We start from the raw sequence: 12,695 nt of genomic DNA, 5'->3' as shown, positions 1-12,695 counted from the left end.
TATTTCAAATAAAAAGTTATTTTTCAGGCGTGGCTGAGTTCTTTTAATTGTTTTTATTAATACTGTTTTAAATGTATACAAAGAGCTAGCTATACATGTCAGTTAGCTTTATATACAGTTACATATATCAACAAAACAAAAACTTAGATAATCTTATTTTGCCAAGTCGAACAGCATCTCAATTTTAACAATTGTTTACTTAATTGAATTGGGGAAATGTGTTTATTAGCTGTGTGAATTAGCCAATCCACTATTTCTACTGTACTTCTATGACCTTGAGACTCACAGCTGCCACATGTCGATGTGGAGGAAAAAAAGGTGATTTTAAAAAGGAAAATAAGAGTAACATGCAAATTTTGTAACACTGGGTGTCGCCAAAGCGCATTTAAACTGATAATAAAAGGTCCAAAAAAGCCTTCAAACACAACCATTACATTATTACAAACAAAAATACTAAATACACTTGTACTGCACCTTTACTTCTCTTTATATCTAACCACATCTGTGCAAGTTTGTATGAATATCTGGGAGTTTCTTCTTCAAGGCCAGCAGGAAAAGAATCACTACTGAGCTCCAGATGGGATCCATTGGATTCAGGCCTAGGGGCAACTCTATCTGCAAATAATGCCTGACATAAACCAGCTTTAATGGCCACATGTGTTGTGTAAATACTGCACTGTCCAGTCTAAAAACAGCTCATTTGATTGGCTCAAAAAGCATGCATGGTCATACACATCAGTGTTTTGCCTGATATGTGGTGGATAATAATACAGAAGCAGATGCACATAGTTAAATGTTTTAATGTAACATTAATTGTAGTTATGTCGGAAAACATCAAGAATTAAACAACGAACGTGCATGGTTTTTTTTTTTTTTTTACTGTTTACAAGAAGGTACACAGACTCCTAGTTGAGACAAGGTGTCAGGTTAACAGCCAGAGAGGCTTATTTATAGCTGAAGAGTCGTACTAACGTCACACATGCACTTTCACCCGTTTTAATTCCCACTCGTGACCCAAACATCTTCCTTCAAACACGCTATGATTCATGCACTACTTCCACCCATTCACACTGAGTAAACAAAGGAAAATATTCTTCTACGGACATCTGATCATCTGTTTTAGATAGGAGTGTTGACTTCATGCCGTATGAGTACAGCCAGGTACAAATGGGTACAAATTATAAATAAATTGTAAGCTATTTGGCACTTTTAATATATGAAGTTTTAAGAATTTACCTCAGTTGATTGTAGGCTGATTTTACTGCGATTTTAAGACCTTGAATAAAGACACACCAGCAAGGCACTTGACAATAAACCTGTTGAGAACAGTTAAAGTATTACACACTGTCCTTTGTCTTTAGCTGGTTCAGTTGAATTATCGCCTTGTTTCTCTGGACTCTCTGTTTTAGCTGATTCTGATGACTGAATCTCTACTCCTTCTGGTTCAGTTTGTTTTATAGCTGCTTCAGTCTCGCTTGTTTCCTTTTCTTCTACTGTTTTAGTTTCTTTCTCCTGGGCTGCAGCTGGATTTGTGCTTCTCACAGCTGTTTCGATGCAATCTTCTACACTTTCAGTTTGTGGGGACTCCACTGCAGCCAGGGCATTTTCGAATAGAGCAACATCGGAGAAGGGTTGCATCGTTTCCTCTCCATCTGCATCTCCCTCGTCGGCAGGCTCTGCTGGTGATGCGGTCTCTTTTTCCTCCACCCTCTGTTCCTTTCCACCAGCCTCTTCTTTTTCCTGCATAATGTCATCAACTGGGGTCAGAGGTGTGAGGTCCAGACATGCCTTAGGAACGGATGTGGCCTTTCTCCTTGGGGGGGCAACTGGCCTTTGCATTTCCAAATCTTTTTTCCACAGTTCCTGATCTGTACTGACTGTCTCTTTCTCGTCCAGAGCTTCACGATCATCTATGCTTCCCCAGTCGAGTTCCTCTGAGAGAAACTCGAAGCTTGAGACGCTAAGTGGATCTTCTGGGATTTTAGCGACCTTTTCTACCTTGATGGAGACATTTTTGTCCGTCTTGACTTTAGTTTTTGTAGTTGGTTGGGTTTCATCCTCTTTGAGGGATCGAGGGAATGGGTCTACATCACATGGAGAAGAATTGTCACTGGTCCTCAAGAAGTCTGTGATTTCCTCCTCCGTATTTGGCATCTCACCTTTTTCAGGCTCGGACAGCAGATCGCCAAAATCATACAAATCTTGGGACAATACCCGAGGACCTTCCTCTGGGCATTTCTCTTCATCGGTTGGTTCCACTTCCACCGCAGGAGTCTCATCTACAAGGACATATTTCTCTAAATATCCCCTGGCCTCCCGGTCCGACTGCCTGCTGTGAAAAGACTTCTCAGATGTCATACTTTCTGTATCCTCTTCTTTTTTCCGACTGCCGATTGCTTCCTCATACAGGTCAGTGTAAAGGAAAGCCATGGCTTTGGGCTCCTCCAGCAAAATTTGGTCGATAATTTTGCGAGGTCCTTCTGGTAGAAAGATTGGAGTCAGGATGTCCTCTTGGCTTCCGAACAAATTCGAACCGCTCGGTTTTGAAGGGAGCCTTGAAGGCGCATCACATACGCCTTCTTTGTCTAGAGTTTTCATGACATAGCTGTCTGTACCGCCGTAGAAGACTTCATCTAGAAGATCGCTGTTGATTTCCTCAAGGCTGATTGTGTCTAAATTGTCATCATCCACAGTTATGGTTGTGGTGGTGTTGTCTTCAGGCTGCACAGGTTTCTCGGTGTCCTGGATCTCAGTGGCAGCTTCTGCCTCTGTTTCTTGCTCCACCAGTCCCTGTGCGATCACAGCAGGACTTCCTGGAGCCTCAGCATCAACCATGGTGAACGCCTCAAAGTAGTCCACATTGCCAGCAGCTCCTCTGCCCAGAGGTCTGGCCACTGGAGCCCCTGGTGGATCCATTACATTTGTACTTATGGAAGACGAGGGCTTGACCTGGTCACCTCCTGCTGCATCTGGTCCTGTGAACACCAGCTCGTTATCATGAGTCTCTTCACTGGCTTTAGGAAGAAGGCTCTCCTCCAGATAAGAAAGGTTGTCCACCATTTCTTTGCTCTCCTCTTCATCCACAGAAGCGAATTTTGGAGGAACAACGATGTTGAGGATTTCAGAGCCCTCGGACACTAACCTAAATAGCTTTTGCTCTTTATCTACCAGAGGATCATTCGCCTCCTCTTCGTCTCCTTCCTCGGTTTTCACATTTGGCTGCGAGAATTCTACTAACTCCGGCCTTCCGGAGATGTTCCCAGAACTTTCTGCAACTTCCCGTAGTCTGTCGCCTTTGCTCTTCTGATTTACCCTCTCTTTAGTTTTCTTCCGTCTTGACATCAACTCCTCGTCCATGACAAAGATAATCTTCCCTGCTGGAACAGACCCAGGTGTTGCAGGCCGCACTGCAACCGGAGAGCTGAGATCCATAGTAAAGTTTCCAGCTTCGGATGCCCAAGGCGTGGTGCAGCGACTAGGGGTAGTCTCCCACGCGATCCCGCTGTCCTCGCCTTGCATAGTTACCATAGAGAAGGAAGAGTCCATCATCAGGCACTGCATCTTGGGCCGGACGTTGTCATCGTGGACGGCCTCGCGTAAACTGAAGGCGGTGAAACAAGATGGCAGTGAGATAAACAAACGACATCTAAGGGGATGAAATTCAAGATCACTCAGATCAAGAAAAACTAATCAAGTCAGCCAAAGAGGAGCCTTAAATGTCTTAAATTACTGTTTACACTTTTCTGTTAACTGGATTAGAAAATATCTTGACATTAGAAATTACATTTTTAGATAGCCTTGTGATTCATTTTTGTAAAATGATCATGTAGCAGCAAAAATTACTGACATTTTTATGGTATTTAGCTGATTATAGCTATGTTGACCTGTATGTATCCTTCTCTCACTTCCACACCCTTTCACACACTGACAACTAGCTAAAACTAATGCAGTCTAATACAACAGTCATGCATAACTCCTCCCTTGATGGTAATTAGCTTCAGTTTTTTAAAACTACTCTAAAAATGTGTTGATTAAACTTAATGATAATGTTGGAGGCTAGTTTGAGTTGCTGTTGAACTGCATTGTGTTATACTGACAGGTGTTTCTATTATTTTTGTTTTAGACTGCATTAGTTTTAGCGAGGTGTACCTAATAAACTGACAACAACTCAGTGTATATACGTGCACTTAAACACTCAAATGCACAGACAGGTTAGTGTCACTAATGGAATTTCATTTCATACGGGAAAGGATCCAACTTATTTTGGGAGAATACAACTATAAAGCAAACCTCATCACACAGAAAACTTTGGCTTTGAGCTGCAGCAATAAATTCAGAATACAATATTAAGAATGACTGATCTGTACCTGTTTCTAAGGATTTCCACTTCATCACTGCCCTCGAGGTTTTGTTCAGTTATATCCTCAGGTGTCAACGCTGTCATCTCAGTGTCCATATCCGACCGTGCCACATCTTCAGTCAAAGCATCCATTGTTGTAATATGTTGATAAATGTGCTTTAGCCTCTCACTACGACTCAGCACTGCTCTGTTGATCACATTCTAAGCCGAGCGTGCGCCAGTTGAGTCTCCATGCTCAGCGTAATCTTGAAATAGAAAACTGGTCTTCCAGTGTTTCATCTGAAGCATTTGCAACATGCAGGGAGGTTAATTTGTCATCTCTTCACACTGGCTGAACCCTTGCGTTTGGCACAAACAATACATGGGTTAATCTGGGTTAATAAATTGTAGCCCTGTGATGAATTTCAACTGTAAAAAAATGCAGCCGCATGAAGTAAATACCTCTGTTTTTTTTCTTTTCTTGCCAGGTCTAAATACAATGTTTTGCTTGTAGCCTATATCTGATGTCATGAGTATGTCTATAAGTCTGTCAAACACAGATAAGAAGTTGAAGAAGTGTTCAGTTTGGTTTTTAGTATCAATAAAAACCCCATATTAAGCTTTAACAGTGAACTGGTGATGAGGAAAACAAAATGCATAAATAGCACATTTATCACCCCTTTACCCCCTAATAACACATTTGTATGGCCTAATGTGCTGCTTTAATCGTCAGAAAGTTCAGCATATTGTATTAAAGATCTGCTTTTCTTAACTTGTGATCCACACTTACTATGAAAATGTCAACCTCGCACCTGTTTATGTCTGTCTTGCAGCGTGACAGGGATACTACATGGGAAATGAAAGACTGGAGGAGTTGGGGAGGGTTTTTATAGTCAACAGGCTATACCTGGGCAAAACATGTCCTCATGTATAAACTAGTCTGGCAGACCTTCTGTAAATCATAATCTTGCCCAATGGACATGGCTAATATAGGCTAAAAATGTACTGGAATTAAACATGCGCTTTCTTCTACCAATGTTTTTGCATTTTTAACTCATTTACTACAAATCACATCATATAAAACTTATAGTAAACAGTAAATAATTATTCATTAATACCAGTTGTGGAAGAAGTACTCAGATCTTTTACTTAAGTTAAAGAAGCTATACCACAGTGTAAAAATACTCTGTTACAAGTAAAGGTCCTGCATTCTAAATCGTACTTAAGTAAAAGTACAAAAGTATTAGCATCAAAATATTTTTAAAGTAAAGTCATTATGCAGAATGGCCCATTTTCTGGATTCAAATTAATGATGCATTAATGTGCACTAAAGTTTAAAAATTAAAGTAGTGGAGTAGAAGCAATATTTGCCTCCAAAATGTAGTAGAGTAAAAATAGAAAGTAGCCCAAAATGTAAAAAAAAAAAGAAGAAAAAAAGAAAGAAAAGAAAGTACCTCCAAATTGTACAAAGTAAAATACTTAAAAAGTTCCCAAGGTCTTTAAAATGTTTTTGTTGCAATAACATTGTGAAAAATGGTTATCCCACTTCTTAAGAGTTTGTTTTTATCACAGCACTTTTATCAAAGTGATCAAATAAAGGCTCTTTGCTCTTCAGTACTGACTATATCATTAACTGTCCACAAGATGGCAATCATCAGTAACATACAACTTGTTTTGTATGTTTGAAGACACTAACAGCATTGAGGATTGTTTAAAAGTAGAATTTAGATTGTTTAATAATTACATTTCATTAAGTACTGTACTTAAGTAAAATTCTGAGGTACTTATACTTTTTTTTTTTTTCTGTTTTATGCTACTTTATACTTCTACTCCAACACTACATTTCTGAGGGACACATTGTACTTTTTACTGTATTTGACAACATTTGTTACTAGCTACTTTGCAGATTCAGATCATTAATACAAAATATTACTAACAATGGATGAAATGAAACAATGAATAATGATGTATTATAGATTAAGCAACCCAGCAGAAATTTAAATTGTTTAATGTACCCACCTTTAGCTGCAACATTAAAGTGATGGACACATTAATGCATCAATAACAATAATCCAATTATATAATATATATATTGTTCTGAAATGGCTCATTGTGCATCATGCGTATTACTTTTGGTACATTAAGTTGGCTATATTTTGATTCTAATATTTGTTGACTTTTTAATGCAGGACTTACTCTTTGTAGCAGAGTATATTATACACCATGGTATAGCTATTTTTACGCATGTAAAGGATCTGAGTAGGCTACTTTTTCCATCTTTCAAAAAATACAACTTTTGTTATAGCCATACCGGATGTGAGGAAACACTTTATAGCTAATTACGTCACAATTTCAGGGGTGACGTGATGACGTTGTTAGTAATGCATAGATATAAAAACGTAGATAGGCTACCCCATTGGCCACTGCTGTTTTTTGGATCGATATGTCGACGAGGCCGCCATATTGGTCCGGAGTAGCCGCGACTCCTAATGCAAGTATGTGAGGCAGGTCTATCCACAATTAAAATAATTATTTCTCGCTTAACTCCTAACCGTTTTTAAAGTGGTTTGCTTTGTTACAAATTCCAGACATGTACTTATAATACAGGATAGCCTATAAGGTTAAATTAAAAATTTGGTTTTTCATATCAAAATACCTTATATAGCCTTGATAGTATGCAGCTTTAAGTTTTAATATAATTTAAACCGGTAAGTAAGGCCTATATAAAAATTCAACCCACGTACAGTTGTCATGAAGGGTGAATTAGCTAGAGACCAACCCCGCTTTTTGTACCAGACAGTAAACATATTTATTTATAATGTAAAGTTGATTTTTTTTTTATTAACATGGTCGTCTTTGGGGATGGACTTTCGTCAAGGGGCCACTCGAAGAAATGCAGTTCAGCCCGGAGTTTCCACTTCAATAACAGACATTGGCTAGCCTACATGACAAATATTAGGCCTACTAATTACTTTAATAAAAAAGACATCACCTGACACAAGCTAGCATAAGCTTAATTCAGTGCCAGGACAGTCACTTAACATGTTACAGTCACAGTAAACTATTGTAAAACACCCTTTTCATCTGTGAAATTTTATTTCATGCTGCTTACCATCGGCATAATGTCTTTCGCATGAAAATCCAAAAGCAGCACAAAGTCCCACAAAAGTCTTTTTCTAGTCTTTATGGTCAGAACGGGTGTTACCCCGGACCAAGATGGCGGCGGCAGAGACGCATCTCACAAGCCGGATATGGTATCTACGTATATATATATCTATGCGTTTAATGCTCCCTACGGACTACAGAGCAGCAGCGGAGGATGGACCCAAGTTAAATGAATGAGATGCGGGCTGATAGAGACCAGACAGGCGGATGATGATGATGATGATGATAAGAGGGTGAACCGGCCGATGGAACATCAGGATCGTAATTTGAATCCTGGTTTAACGCTTGGCTAAATTACGTGAACAATTAAGTGAATCATAAGTTAAATTACCTGGTTGCACACACATTAGCCCTATACATTCTTCGGTTAACATCGACGTCGGTGAAGCCGAGCTGTCTTGGAGGATGTTAAAGCCTGGAATATGCACCAAGTGTTTTCTGTCTCTTCTTCAAAAACACCGGAGATGAAGCTTCCTCTTGAAAGAAGATGTCCTCCATCGTAAAGCGGCGTTAAACAACTCAAATAGCGTTGCCACACTTGGTTGAAGGAATTTGATTTAATGGCACAGCGGACTGCTGCAAGAAAAAGCCAACGACTGAAAGTGGGATTTATGAACACTCGGTTTATTGAGTCTTTTTGTTAGTCTCTTTCGACATTTTCTATTTGCATTTAAAAAGGCAACTTCAGAAGCTTAATTTGGTTATAAATCACACTGCCTTTCCTGTCAGTGTTGCCCCGAGTTTAGCTCCGTAATCCTCCTTTGTGAGTTTTATTTAGCTAAGGGTTGCAACTACTAGTTGGCGTCAGTGCTGCTTCTTCGTTCATCATGCATGCACAGACACGTTTACTTGGATGAAATCACCAAACAAAAATGTACCAGAGGGCACTACAACAACACCAAGCCCATGTCTGGACTGAGAAGAGCACCGTGGCTCCGCTGCCCGTGAAGCCACAACAACCATAGCGGCTTTAGTTGGACACCGAGAGGGGATCAAAAACTAGCCTCCAGCCTGTTCACACCGCCCTCAAGAGACCACCGAGAGGATCATTTTCGACTCAACTGAAGCCAGCAAAAATGGGGTATGTAACTTGCATGTCAAGCTACAGTTCTCACTCTACACGTCAGGGTATGACTGACTGTGTTTTTTGTAGATATGAGCAGCCCTTCGGCAGATTTTTTACAGCAGGACACCAAAGCTGGTACACTGCTAGCTTAGCCACCCATGGCTAACTGTATGAAGCACTCCTGTCATCTCTTGTCAAAAGCTAAAGAAAATGCTTGCCACTATAGCAAACTGAGACCCAGAGATGCAACGAATATACCGCATTCTCCTGATAGAAGTAGCGGTCCATCATTATATCCACTCACAGCTTCCATACACTGACATGTAGATTAGTGAAGCGAAAAGATTAGGCAGTAATGAAACAGGCTACTGTTGGGGAAAGTATCAGAGCTCAGACAGTTGCTTATTTTTGTACAATGTGATTAAAAGGATGTGAGACATATGCATTATTGTTTTTCTGTCTGTTCCATAGGAAATACATGAAAATAATTAATTTTAAAGGGAAAGCAAACCTACTTAAACCCCCCAACCAGACCATAATGATCTCCCCTGCACTTGGCTCAAAGCATGTAGCTGAACCTGCAGATGTATGGTGATTCTCCTGATCAAGAGCGACCTAGTTCTTACTCCAGATGAAAGCATGTGATTGGTGTGTTGTCATATTGTGGTAGGGGTGGGGATGGGTGGGGGGTGCACATCCTCTGTAATTCTCAGGGCCAATGGTTATAATCCAGTCCAACAATCAATTCCTCAGACACAGAAGGAGAGCATGTCCTGCGTGTGCACTTACCCCCATAATTAGCAAGTCAGACTTACAGTAGCTGATCCAACAGGCTTCTGTTGTTGTATAATAGATGATTGTAAACAAGCTGTCCTCCTCAGACTTGGCACTTCTGAATAAAACAGTGTCCAGGAAATAAATCAGAGTTCAGCCAGCATGCTTTTTTTTTTAAGTGACAACAGAGCACAGGAGGCTAGTAGTTACAGTATAAGTGAGCACATTACATGCAATAGTAAATAGAACTGGCCTCATATTGACACCTGTTATGCCTAGACAACATAAGGCAACAGATGAGTCCTACTCATTTTTTATTATTATTTTTTATTGGCTTCCAGGACTACATATAGCTCCGGATAATTTACTGAAACCTAAGATAATTTTGTGTGTGTTGTATGATATATCATAGAGCTGGGCAATATATCGATATTATATTGATATCGCGATATGAGACTAGATATCGTCTTAGATTTTGGAAATCGTAATATGGCATAAGTGTTGTCTTTTCCTGGTTTTAAAGGCTGCATTACAGTAAAGTTGTCATTTTCTGAACTTACCAGACTGTTGTAACTGTTATATTATTTGCCTTTACCCACTTAGTCATTATATCCACATTACTGATGATTATTTATCACAAACCGCATTGTGTAAATATTTTGTGAAAGCACCAATTGTCAACACTACAATATCGTTGCGGTATCGATATCGAGGTATTCTGTCAAAAATATTGTGTTATTTGATTTTCTCCATATCGCCCAGCCCTACTATATCAAAGTCTTTTTGTACTGTAATGTGGTGCATACTGGCTTTGCAGACTTTTGAAGCATACTCTCTCTCTCTCTCCCCCCCCCCCCCCCCTCCCCCAAACTAGCAATTTGCCTTCATTTTATAAAGATAGTATATTTTTATATAGGCAGGAGGTCTATCCACAATTTTTAAATAATAATTTCTCGCCAAAAACTAGCAGTTTTGTCTTTATTTTATAGCGACAGTAGAGAGGAGAGATGACCTGCAGCAGCAAAGCTTCTTGGCTAAACCGGCGAAGTTGCGATTAGGTGTTTAGCGTTAAAACCTGCAGGCCACCTATGAGTCTTTAACTTTAAAACCATTTAATTAAACGATATTGTGGAAAGATCTAAAATGAACGTATATTAAAAACCACACTAAAACTGCCTATACACATAATCATCATAACAAATCAAAACATCTGAAAAGAAAGGACACTACTTCCTTATCTTTATCTCAGATACAGTCCCGGGTTTCCCCCAACATTATAAGGCTTGGGTGCAGCACCCAAGCAGGTTTGGGCACCACCTAAGCCAAGTGAATCTAAAATCTATGAGCATCAAAACTATATGATGTTTCCCAGATCTAATGATTGTAGTTGCAGTGTTTTCCCTTGGTTTGTGGAAGACTTAGGTGCTCATTTGGCGGGGGGTTTAGGGGTCCTTCCCTGTGATGTGTGTCAGTGAAGAAATATGCAATTTGATATAAATTTGTGAAATTTTTCAAATTCATAATTTTTTTTTTTGAGGGAGGACCCCTAAACACCCTGTCAAATATGTGCATCAAACCTAGGGAGAAACACTGGGCACAGTAGTACATGGACCTGTGCTGCTATTGGTGAAGTGTTGCGTACAGCAGCTGTGAGAGACCTCTTAAGGTCCCTTTACTCTTACTTTACCCTTTACAGATAACGGTTGACAATCATGAATTAAAAATGGCTCTCACTCTCTGGTTTCAGCTCCTCAAATGTGAATATTTGCCGTTTCTTCTTCATCTTCTATGATATTAAACTGAATTATTTTGGGGTTTTGGACTGTAGGTCGGACAAAAGATGACATCATGGGCTCTGTGAACTTGCGATGGGCTTTTTTTGTGCTAATTTTCTGACACTCTAAACAGACCAAATAACTATTAGATTAACAGAAAAAATAAAACGACGATTAATCGGTAAGGAAATAATGATTAGTCGCAGCCCAGATTTCAAGTGGTTCTCTGCCAAAGTTGCGTGACTATAGGGTTGTGCCAACTTAGTTGGGTTTTGTTACCGTTTATCTTTCACTTCCTTTATTGGTCTTATTATATCGTCCATGGAGGTCAAGGAGAAGTTATTTGGCAACAGACAAACTCTAACTCTGTTTGATTTATTACACCCAGACAAGGGTTGAGCCGTCAGTGCATCTCTGTATCCTAAAAATGAAAAGAAGATTTACGTGTCAACCAAAATCTTCTTTACACACACACACACACACACACACACACACACACACACACACACACACACACACACACTCTCTCTTTCTTCTTCTGACTCTTTTCTATCTGCGGCTGAAAGCTGTACGCCCCGGTGAATGGCACCTGGGTGTTTTTTTTAAACTGGAGGCCTTGCCAAGCCCCTGCTGCCTTCCTCTGGGAGTGGGTTAACCAGACAGGGACGCTGGGATCGGATTGGGCCAGAGAGCATGTGGTGGGAAGGAGAGAGCGGAGAGGGACAGAGTTGGAGAATGTTTGCAGCTCCTGCCCAGCCCTGAAGTCACATGGCTGTTGCTATGACGACGCAGCAGCTAAGTTAGTAATGGTTATTTTTCCTGTAACCGCCCGCGCTCTGACGCAGCGTCTGATGAGTATGACTGAAGAATGTTTACTAATTCATAATGGTAACATGAATTAATATGGATTTTAATTCTTATTTTAAGAGTGTCAAGACGTATAGACGTATTAGAGAACGATTAGTCCAATAATCAATAGTCGGCTGACAGAATTGTAGAAGTAATCGTAATGTGAATATTTTGTGGTTTTCGTTGCCTTGATATGATATGATGAATAGTTCGGTTTACATTATAATGAACAAAGCATGGCAATTTGTGTGAATATGCAATTGACAAAAACATTATACTTTTACACCAATCTATTTCACACGCTGTAACTCACACAAATAACAACCGAAAAAGTAATAGGCTGAAGCCCAAGGCTTATTTTTGCCTATCCAATCCATAAAAAAAACCAGAACATCGGCAATATGATAGAAAGAAACAACGGAGGAAACACGCAAAATAAAAGGTCAGTTTGGACCTGTGATTCTTATGGACCAAAGGTCATCAGTTAATTAAGAAAATAAACAGATTAATTGATAACTGCACAATATTCTATGTGTAGCTGTGTGAGCCACGTCAAAGAAAAATTATGAAATTAATGTTACAGTTGGCACTGAAAATGGTCTGCGTTTCTCAGTTTTGTGTCATTTGAAATAAATGAAATATTAAAAAAAATTAAAATGAAATATCTTTGGTTTTTGGATTGTTGGATTGGATTGATTTTAAGAATCGTTAATTGCTACTTAAAATT

The 12,695-nt window shown here is 39.6% G+C and overlaps 2 protein-coding genes across 6 annotated transcripts in view; one reads left to right on the top strand and one right to left on the bottom strand.

Moving 5' to 3' along the window:
- Window positions 1–784: 784 nt before the first annotated feature.
- Window positions 785–5,176, bottom strand: si:ch1073-398f15.1 (cardiomyopathy-associated protein 5). Its single transcript, XM_031317898.2, has 2 exons — window positions 4,368–5,176; window positions 785–3,601 (listed from the first exon to the last, which is right to left on the bottom strand). Exons 1-2 carry the CDS (start codon window positions 4,490–4,492, stop codon window positions 1,330–1,332), a joined length of 2,397 nt encoding a protein of 798 aa, XP_031173758.2. The 5' UTR covers window positions 4,493–5,176; the 3' UTR covers window positions 785–1,329.
- Window positions 5,177–7,549: 2,373 nt separating this feature from the next.
- Window positions 7,550–12,695, top strand: part of LOC116063036 (homer protein homolog 1) — a 29,717-nt gene continuing 24,571 nt past the window's right edge. For 2 of the 5 annotated variants that reach the window (XM_031317900.2, XM_031317899.2), the window contains exon 1: window positions 7,553–8,585. In XM_031317900.2, the coding sequence (XP_031173760.1) occupies window positions 8,581–8,585 (5 nt within the window). In that variant the 5' untranslated portion in view covers window positions 7,553–8,580. Of the gene's footprint in view, window positions 8,586–12,695 lie in introns of all 5 variants that reach the window. The other 3 variants (XM_035991887.1, XM_031317901.2, XM_031317902.2) reach the window with 3 other exon arrangements.

This window comes from Sander lucioperca, chromosome 14 (assembly GCF_008315115.2).
Source record: "Sander lucioperca isolate FBNREF2018 chromosome 14, SLUC_FBN_1.2, whole genome shotgun sequence".
In the NCBI taxonomy this organism is placed as follows: domain Eukaryota; kingdom Metazoa; phylum Chordata; class Actinopteri; order Perciformes; family Percidae; genus Sander; species Sander lucioperca.
The sequence above is the reverse complement of the archived record's forward strand: the minus strand, read 5'-3'. Positions and strand labels throughout refer to the sequence as shown.

What these genes read in the sequence shown, in the direction of transcription:
- si:ch1073-398f15.1 (XM_031317898.2), bottom strand. Translation starts at nt 4,492, where the DNA reads ATGGATGCTTTGACTGAAGATGTGGCACGGTCGGATATGGACACTGAG. An exon ending in GTGGAAATCCTTAGAAACAG is followed by an intron (nt 3,602 to 4,367) that starts GTACAGATCAGT and finishes CACCGCCTTCAG; the next exon opens with TTTACGCGAGGCCGTCCACG.